The 10565-nt window shown below is 37.9% G+C and overlaps 1 protein-coding gene across 1 annotated transcript in view; it reads right to left on the bottom strand.

Moving 5' to 3' along the window:
• Positions 1-263: 263 nt before the first annotated feature.
• Positions 264-10565, bottom strand: part of LOC109035277 (uncharacterized) — a 34427-nt gene continuing 24125 nt past the window's right edge. Inside the window, exons 6-10 of the mRNA XM_072302989.1 lie at positions 8579-8739; positions 7523-7703; positions 5282-5451; positions 3545-3700; positions 264-1723 (exon numbers count right to left, since the gene is read on the bottom strand). Of these exons, the coding sequence (XP_072159090.1) occupies positions 1436-1723; positions 3545-3700; positions 5282-5451; positions 7523-7703; positions 8579-8739 (956 nt within the window). The 3' untranslated portion in view covers positions 264-1435. The remainder of the gene's footprint in view (positions 1724-3544; positions 3701-5281; positions 5452-7522; positions 7704-8578; positions 8740-10565) is intronic.

Genomic DNA, 10565 nt, shown 5'->3' with positions numbered 1-10565 from the left:
TTTTCTGTAGCCCTCTTTAGCCGGCTATAAGAATTCCTATGGTATTTTGAAACGCAGCTCTTATCGCCAATTTTTACCAGGGCAATCTTTTAAAGTAGGTATCATCTACGCATCTAAGTGAAATTTAGCGATTTGCGGTCTGCATTTCTAACGCTTGAGAACTGAAAATAGCACGCGAGGGATTTGATAAGCTTTCTTATTTTTTTAATGGAACTAATAGTTGGTATCGGAAAATGGGTTTCTTTTAAGGCAAGACGAATCAATTTTAACGATATAAAATTATTTTATTAAACCCTGAATAAAAAACAGAACATTGAAAAGTACAAAAAATTGACATTCAACAGGCTGTCAAATATTGATACCGTAATTAAAATATTTGAGAAATTTTTGCATCTTAATTCTCAAAAGCATCAAGGATGTATTTATAATAACAGCATCCGACAGTGTTGCGACATTTCTAAACATGTTTCAACCGGTGTAAATAAAGCTGCATGAATAATTAATGGAGTCTTAGGTGTGTTTTGCGTGCTTCCAATATCAATCATCATCTATTCATACCTCTTCCCACTGCGTTCGCCAGTGCATCCCTATTTGCATTAATAATGAACCTACTTGATAGTGATTATTTTGATTTCACAAATACACACTATTGCACACACTTGCTTCCATTCATGTTTCTCCTTCTTTAAGAGTTGTCTTTAGTGTTCCCGACTAAACTTCAACAATAATCATGGTAAAACCAGGCATTTTTTGTGGGGAGCATAGAGAGGCACTCCGTCAAATGGAGTCTGGTGAATGCCCCCAGCTCCAAAAGCGTTCTTGGAAAAAATTAAAAAAATTCAACATCTCGCAACAAGAGAAATATTCAGCTGTCCTGAACGAAAAATTGATCGAATGTATGTGTGAAATGGTGGTCCCTCTGACGCAAGGGCGTATCTTTATTTCCACCTGAGCGCTAAAAAACATGGAATCATACGGAGAGTAGGGTTTACGAGGAAATTAAGATACGCCCTAACGTCAGAAGGACGGCATGTGGACGTCGATAAAATCGCGATACATCCTCCGATCAAATCGTAACTTATCGCGATCACCGCGACTTGGGATTAAGTATTTCCTGGATGTTGATGGCGACTCTTTCTCTCTTCTTTCGCATGTGATGTTACCCTGCACTGGAAAAAAAAAAAAAACTCATTGGATCTAGAGTCCAGACTCTTAAAAACATCGACAAGAAAAAGTACCCTTGATTCAATCAGAATCTAGCTTAAATCAAGAATAAGCCTCTTAATTTAAGCGGATTTCGTTCTGATTCAAGCAAAAATCCGAATGAATCAAGAGTATTTTTTTCTTGTCAATGTTTTCAAGAGTCTAGACTCTAGATCCGATGTGTTTTTTTTTTCTAGTGTGGCTCTCGGAATTACTGAATTTCAGGTTGGCGTCATGAGCTCTTGCCCAAATACTCCTCTTTCAACTGCCTCCTCAAGATTTTCCCTGACAGGTTCTTAGGGATGGCCTCGACTTGTTTTATCTCTTTGATCCACTTGTACTCGGCTACGTGCTTGCTCACAAACTCCTTGACGTCTTCGTGGTCGGGCTTGCACCCCGGTTTCGGGACGATGAAGGCAACCGGCCTCTCCCCGGCTCTCTCGTCCGGCGCTCCTACAACGGCCGCCTCTGAAACGTCCGGGTGACTCCTTAGCAAGGACTCCAATTCCGCCGGAGGCACCTGAAAAATTCCGTGAGAAAGTTAAAATGAATTTTTGCCATCAAATATAAGACACAAGAGATGGGCACAGAGCTGCCTTTCATCCCCGGAGTATTAAGTGATCTCTCTCATCGCCATCATATTTTACTAATTTAGAGGCTAGACAAACAGGGCCACAGCCCTAGTCAAAAGTTAGAAGAAGAAGAAGAAGAAGAAATATAAGACAATAGGCCTCTTACGCAATTTTCTTTATTGCTTGTATAGAAAGCACAGTGGTCTTGAAGCAAAAAAAAAAAAAAGAAAAAAAAAGTACCCATAAACGGTTTGCAGGGGGTGAGTCTATAGTACTTGCGGACATAAAATCGTTGAAAATCAAAATCTTGGCTGATCCTAATTTCGAGATACCGCAATTTGAAATTTTCACAGTGACCGCAAGTTTTCTACTGATTTTAATCAGTTTTTTTTTTAAATTTATGTTTGGAATTCGTAAAGCGCCAAAGAGCGCTGTAAGAGCGACTCATATATATATATATGTTTGGAATCTGTGTTGGTTGGCTCACGTTTTAATTCTTCGTTGGATTCATTTCGATCGAATACATACCCTTTCGTTACATGCAGACTTCCTATCATACTTTTTTTTTTAGCTGAGCAATTCGCCTTCTGCTGCGTCTGGAGCAATTGTTGTTACGAATATGTTGTGCGTGCTGATTCTAGTTCATTACATACTCGACTCTCTGAAGGCGTTTTTTTTGCACAAGTAGCGCAATCTGTCGGAGAACGAACGAAGTAGGGATTAATCGATTCGTTCAATCTCACTTCTGTTGTTCTCCAACAGGGTGCTCTACTTTCGCACATTAAACGCCTTCGAAGAGTCAAGTATGTAATGCGCTGAGATCAGCACGCACAACATATTCGTAACAACAATTGCTGCGGACGCAGCTGAAGGCGAATTGAAAACAACCTCCAAACAACAAATTTGTAGGAGGATTTTTTAGGACTGAAAATTTGTAACACGATATATTTTATGTTGCATTCATACTTAGTTTTTCTTTCAGTTTATACAAAAACAAAGCAAATTACATAGCGGATAATAAGGCTAATTTTCACGTATAAATATCACCAATCAGTTTCGCCCGAAAACTCAGCCTTCTTCAGTGCAGTAAGATAAAACAGTAAAAAATTGTGAGTGTCTAATAACGTAGTACATGGCTGTACCTTACAAAGCGAGAACAATGTTATTATGCAATGTGAGAGAAAACCATTCTCTCTGGAGTGACAAGTACTTTATCCAGAGAGAATATTAAACGGAGGCACAATTATTATCTCCGGAGAAAGTAGAAAACTATTCTCTGGGGAGAGAAGACTGTTCTCTCCGGAGAGACATCCTATTCTCTCCGAAGTGACAAGTATTTTCCCCAGAGAAAATATTCTCTCGGGAGGGACAACTATTCCCTATGGAGTAAAACTATTCTCTCTGGAGTTATCTCTCCTGAAATATAGTTTTTCTTCCCGAGAGAATACTTTTCTCTCTCCAGTAAATAGTTTTCACTCTCGAGAAAATACTTTCGGTCTACTTAAATGCTCACAGATAAATTGCTGTTAACTGTTCTTAATTATTTCAAGGGTTCTCTTAAATTTTCCCCGTCTCCAAGAATACTATTTCAAAAGTAAAACATAATGCTTGTTCATTACCTCTGAGTTGAAACGTAGATTTGGGGATTCTTTCATGTCGTAGCTTCGTTATTCGGACAAACCGAAAACGTCACTCAAGAAACATTGAAACATAAATCTTGTTCTTGAAAGCGACCAAAAAATCTTGCAAGGAGGGTACGAAGTATTTACCTGAAAACCTTTGACTTTGATGAGCTCCTTAAGCCGCTCAACGATGTAGAATTCACAGTTTTCGTCGTAGTAAACCATGTCTCCCGTCCGAAACCAACCATCTTCGGCGAACGCCTCCTTGGTTGCAGCCTCGTTTTTGTGGTAGCCTTTCATCACCTGGTCAAATCAAAATAATGAAATATTCGAACATCAGGGAAAATTAGACACTAAAATTAGAAATTCCTTGTAGCAAAGTATCCAGGAAAGGGAATCTTACAGCGATAAAATCCAATGAAAAGATTTGAAATCCTCGAAAAGTCAATTTGTATACAGGAAAGAAGTTTATCTGAATGGACTACATTTGGACCGCGTTAAACAGAAAGGAACCAAGCCACATCAGCTGTTGCCAAATTTAATCGGGCAATTTAATTTTTTACATGAAAATGGTTGTGCGGATTTTTGTGCAAATTTCAGTGAATTTTCTCCATAATACAAGGCAAATTCCTTAAAATTTTCAAAGGAATCTGCGCAGACGTTCTCTCGTAAAAAATTAAATTTCCCTGTTAAATTTGGCAATAGCTGATGTGGCTTGGCTCCTTTCTGTTTAACGCGATCCATTTCGCAATTAGGAACAAAAATTTCTGGTTCATCCGTAAAAACACGTATGTTTATAAGGAAACTAATGTTACATAGGTTTTTTTTTAAACTGAGCCGTAAATTTTAGTTCCAAATTTCAAAATGCAGTCTAAATAGAGAATCTATGGCAGATAATTGGACTATTTCTATCAAACAGACCTGTGTGGAGGTGAGAAATATGGGGTGTGCTCGTCGAAGCTGCATAAGAAACAATGTAAAAGTGGACGTGATTCCTTTTGAAGAATTGGCAAAGCGGGATTTTTCATTCCATCAAACAGACCTATGTGCTAACTGAATGGGGGATTTATGAGCCGCGAGGATGGCACGAGAGCGTTGTGGACAGGGCTCATGAGTTAATGACCAACGAGGCGAGCTGCAAGACGGCATCCATCTCCGTCGACGTCACTGGCACTTTATTATTCTCATTCACTCTTGCGGCCAGAGAACTAGCGAGCACACCCTATATTTCTCACCTGCACATAGGTCTGTTTGATAGAAAAACGTCCAATTATTTTTGCCCAAACTAGACTATGGGATAGTTTCCACTTGATGGTGAAAAATTCCCATTAAACATAGAAGGATGTATTGGCCCGATGGTAAAGCGCTTTATATGCGTAAATATTTCACAGCAATAAATTGAATATGAAATTGAGAACCTAATAGCCAATTACATTAACCATTCGTCAACCGGACTGCATTTTGCAATTTGGAGCTATAAATTCTGTCTCATCTGAAAAAACACGTATGTGCATAGGGAAACTAATGGCACATACGTTATTTTTAAAAACCGGGTCAGAATTTATAGTTCCAAATTGCAAAATGCAGTCCAACTAATAGTCAATTTTCATGAAAAATCTTCATGAAAGCGGCTGTATGAAGGTGTGGATGGCTCGAAAAACATATTTTCATTACTACGTATTCTTGGAGGATGGAGATTTAGAGCGCATCAGATTTGATTTTTGAATGTCCATTTGTGCCATCTAAAAGCGCCTCCAATTCTTCGTGATACCACCGGTTGGACTTTCCTGCCGAGCCATGCCATAAATGCTCCAGAAATGTTTTGAATAAATACTGTTTCATCTTATTTATCACAAAATTTTGGAAAAAGTATAATCCTCTTACATGTGGGCCCTTGACGTACAGTTCTCCTTTTTCATTGGGTCCAAGATTCTTCCCCGTTTCGTCAACCACCCGGACCTGAGAACCAGACACAGGCGATCCAACTGTCACCAGAGAAGCGGTTGTCTCTTTGGGTAGAAAGACGACCGGTGAGGTTTCAGTCAACCCATAAGCTGTGAGCCCAAAACATATTCACCGTCAATTAATTACATCAGATAAGTACAACATTTTGAAGACAATTTCCAACGGGATTGCAAAGAGATTGATGTCCTGCCATTGGTTATAGGACATTTCGTCAACGATTTTTTGTCTGAGCACCTGTTTTTTCCAGTAATTTACGTCCACGCGTTTTTTCGGCACGGAAGTTTTGGTCCACGTGGCAGTTGAGACCCAAAGTTAATTGGCCCACGTGTAAATGACAATTGCTCACGACGATGAAAATGTATAATGTCTAGGAAGAACGAGGGTTTGCTTGTTTTTCTGTTTTGTCTGTTTGGTCCAACGGAGAATATTATATAGTTGAGAGTTTTGGTAAAAATGGGGGAGCGTTAATTCCATGAGAAAAAAATTCACTAAATCTCTCAACACCTCTTTGGTGTAACATGACTTAATTATCTTTCAAGAAATTCCCACCTTGTTATACCTGAACCGGATAAACCTCTATATTTGCCTCAGCTAAAGGCTCTTAGATTTTTCCTGTGTACGATGAGGATCTTGATTTATTTTGTGAGGAAAGATCTGTACTTCTAAAGGATGCCTGTCATTCTTAATACGTTCAATTTCGTCCAATACAAAACGCGCATCGGCGCCTACAAACCTAAGTGGATACTTCAAGCATTGTGCAATGCGTGAAGTATCCACTTAGGTTTGTAGGCGCCAGTGAGCCTCTCGCGCTGGCAGCACGCCACTCCGCTCAGTTAGGCTTTAATATTTATACTCGCATATTCAGCGTTTTTTAACTTATGGTTTTGAAATGTTAGCACACTCTGCATTGATTATTCTCATTTAAATTGATGGGGGAAAAATATGTATCAATTTATCAAATAATGAGAATAATAATATAATGTGTTTTTTTTAAATATTGGTGGTTCCGTATCAAATTTAATGATTTCCAAAGCACTTTAATTTTTTCTTTACATGTTGTGCTTTTATTGTGCTGCAGCGAGGTGTACGCACAGCGAAACGCTCAAAATTTGACGTATTTGACTCTAACAGATCGATGTACAAATGGGTTAAAACTAAAGATTGCGTGCCTCTTGGTTTTTTCCCCTCTTTTAATCATTTTTGCAGTTTCTGTCGGCACAACTGCGGCTCATTGAGCTTAATGTCGCTTGAAAAAGGTTTTACAAATATTTGTTACGTTTTAAAAATATAAATGTTTTCAAAATGAAGTAATAATTTCGTAAAGAAAAAATTAAAAAAATAAGAAAAGTACCTAAATATATATAAGGTATATTGTGCATCGAATATTTTAAGGATAGAAATAAAACCTAATATTCACCATGAGAATTTAAAAAGATGATTCAAAAGGAGAAAGTAATAACATTTCACTTAGAAAAAGAGCAACCATAACAACACCTCCTTCTCTATCAATTTCTCATTTCCATACTGTCAATAATTTTACGTACAGACTAAAATATAACGCTTGAACCAAGTCGCTGTTGCTTATTTTACGAGTGGGCGTAAACTATTGGACAAAAAAGGTGCGCGGACAAAAAATCGTTGACAAAATGTCCTGAAACCCTGCCATTCGATGCCTAAAGTTCCAGACCACGTATTTCCGTTTGCGACGTTGTAGACTCCCAGTCATACTTTATTTTTTCCTTGGAAAACAAGTCATCATAATTTCTTATAAAGTCCCTTGATTTTTTTCCTCTGTTGGTTGAATATTCTGTATAAATTTCCAGCTACAAAGTTGACTAGTTTCTCTTCGAAAAAATAAACTATAGGAGTGGAGATTTTGAAACACCGCAATGGAGGCACGTGGTGTCGCACTTCAGCCATCGTTATATTTTTCCCCTCATTCCACCATAAGTCCATAATTCGATAGAGATAACGTATTTAACCAAATAATCCAGATGGTTAAGTAATGGTTGACTCACAATATAAAATCATTTACTCAACATTTTCTCTTAATAAGTAATTTTTAATTTAATTTTTGTTAATCTCATTATGTTTCTCAGTAGAGAATTTTTTTTTATGGAAGTTTTACTTTTTTCTTAATGTTAAATACTGTAAATTTACCATTAAAGAATTTAAACCCATCCTTATTTGGTCGTTTTGCGATCAATTTTTCCACATCGGACTGACCAACCGGCCCTGCTCCGTTGAAAATGTACCTGACGGATTCCAAATGCTCAGGCGTTACTGCGGGGTGAGCTCCCAAGAACAAAGTTAAGGGTGGAGCGCAAACACACGTAACTGACTGAAACAGATATAAAATACAATGATAAAAATAAAAAGTCATTGAAATGAATAAAGTAGAGGAAAATTTTACATACGGATCTGTTTCTCACCGTTAGTCTACCAATTGTCTTCGTGGTTCTAAACCTTCGGTTCATGTCAATAATATACCAATTACGAAATATTCCAGATTGAGGTGATAGAAATCGTCATCTTTCGCACGAAAGAACGTAACTCCATTTTAAGGTTGCCCAATTGACTCAATCAATTAATAAATTTTACAAGAATGTTCTTGTGGAATTTGTATCCAGAATTTTCTGATTTTTTTAATGAAGTCTGAGGAAAAATCAGTGAAATTTCCAGTTAGAAATCCCCAAGATTTTTCCGGTTAATATGCAATATGCTTGAGGAAATTTGACAACATTGAAATGGAGTTGACTACATTCTTTCGTGAGTGAAAGTAGGGAATGTTGAATGGGCTGCATTTTGCAATTTGGAGCTATAAATTCTAACTCATCTGAAAAAATACTTTCGTGCACAGGGAAACTAATGGCTCATACGTTGTTTTAAAACCGGGCCGAAATTTATAGTTCTTAATTGCAAAATTAGTCCAAATATAGGATCAGTCTTTCTTATGATAAGTGGAAAACATCAATTTTCCCCCAAAAAATAGGAGTTGTACTTCTCCCAACTGTCTTTACTCCATTATGGCAAGAACTTAAAGATTCTTGAGAGGTGTGTGGTCAAATAAAAAATTTAAAGGATCAGATTGAAATGATTGCGAGTCAACATAGTAAAAGTAGCGTTTCTTTCTGTAGCGGGATCCGCACTGCCATAGCTGCACTTGAATATCCAAATGTTTATGACACTGATTTTTATTTGGAGACGTGGACTTACCCTTGGTTTTTGGTTCTTGAGGCCTTTTAAATACGAGACTGGATCAAACTTGGAGAATGAGACAAATTTACCGTAGTTGGCTATCCCGTTGAGCAAACTGCAGGTCAACCCAGTGCTGTGGAAAAAAGGTACCACAGCCATGAGGACATCTTGATATTCAGCTAAAACATCATCAATACATGATGGGTAAATCCTAACCGCATGTGTCAACATTTTCGGGGGTAAACTTGTTGGTCTGCTTGTCAAAACAATAAACTCACCATTGGCTTGAACATTTTTTAACGAGTGTCATTTTTTGATGGAATTTTAATTCATGTCTTTGCGGATGTTGTCATTTAAAGACTCGTTCTATATCTCGTTAAATGCCCACTTTCACGTAGCCGTAGGGACTTAAAACCACCTTAACATACTGATTGTGAGTTGTGCGTTTTGATACTGTACATTTCAATTACTGTGGAGAGTTCCGGTTATTATTAATTCAATCTACATCACAAGTTACGTTTTCAATACATTTTGACATTCCTTGCCGAATCGAGGCTTGCCTGCTGAAAGGGGGTCATCGTTTGTGAAGGAAAAAGTTGAAAGATCAGCCGCAAACCAACATCACAAGAAAGTCAATTTCTTTTGAGCGCAGAGTGATTTTTTTTCCAAACGAAGGCCCTGCTGCTTCGCCTTGGTACTGATTGAGTGCATCGACATTTTTTCAGTGTCAATGCTATAAAAATGCGAATTCAATATTGAAATTTAATTGAAATGTTCCAAGTTCTACTCGTGACTTTGAAATAAGCATTTTCCGTTTAAGCTCTAAGTAAAATGCAACAGCTTGGCTTTGGGAGGTCTGTAAAAAAATTTCAGTGGAACAACAAAGATGAAAAAAACGGGAAACAAGGCTAAAAATACACAATTATGAAACCCGAGACGTTTCGACTCAACACTGAGTCATTTTCAGTCGGAAACAATAAAAAATTTTTAAAAGAAAAACGCTAAAACCTGAGCTCTACATGGTGGGGCCGGGATCTGAGAGAAAAAAAAAAAAAAAAAAAAAGAAAATTGATAACAAACAAGACTCATCGATGCCAGCACCAGTAACCGAAAATGACCGATACGCTAGTTCACGATCCACACACAGATGGCAGCACTAACCAGTGAAACAATTAAGTTCAAGGAAAAGCCAATAGGTGCCGCTGGGGCGTCAACCTAAACCTGACTTTTTAAAAAGTGAGTGGTATATTGCACTAAGCCCGCTGATGTCAGTGCGGTTATTACACACAGAATCCCCATGTTTGAGGATTTCGATCATTTCCAGGACCAGTCTGGGAAACAACTTCTCTTCCTTACATAAAATTACCACCTTATCAAAATCGAACCGGTGACCAAATTCTGTTTGGTGCCTCTTGAGTGCTGTTAACTCACTATTGTCATATTTATGACCACCAAGCCTCTTCCTTAGAAGTTGCTTGGTCTGACCGATGTAACTGATGTCGCAATTTCCACAAGGAATTTTATAGACCAAACCCGATTCCTGCAGAATCGGATTTTTAGCCTTCACCCTAGACATCAGGAACTCAAGATTGTTGTATTTGGTGTTAACCACATGGTACCCGAACAATTTTAAAATCGATGACAAATTTTCCGAAAGGAAGGGAACGTATGGAAGGCATACAATTTTGTCGAGATCCCGTTCTTTGGTAGTTTTATCCTGCCCCCCTCTCTTATTAAAACTACTAAGTACCTGGCGGAAAATCTTTGCTATCAAATTGGGTGGATAACAATTTTCAACCAACAGATTCTTTCCAATCTGGATCATCTCATGCCGATATGAAACATGAGAGAGACCAATTATGCGCCGTGCTAAATTAGATGCAACGTTTTTCTTTACATTCATGGGTTGAACAGATAAAAAATTAACATAACGACCAGACGCCGTTGGTTTCTGATACCACTTACATCTAATCTCGCTATTCACCCTTATTAAAGTCATATCCAA

Source organism: Bemisia tabaci, chromosome 7 (assembly GCF_918797505.1).
Source record: "Bemisia tabaci chromosome 7, PGI_BMITA_v3".
Classification (NCBI taxonomy): Eukaryota; Metazoa; Arthropoda; class Insecta; order Hemiptera; family Aleyrodidae; genus Bemisia; species Bemisia tabaci.
This window is presented reverse-complemented; position numbering and strand designations above follow the sequence as displayed.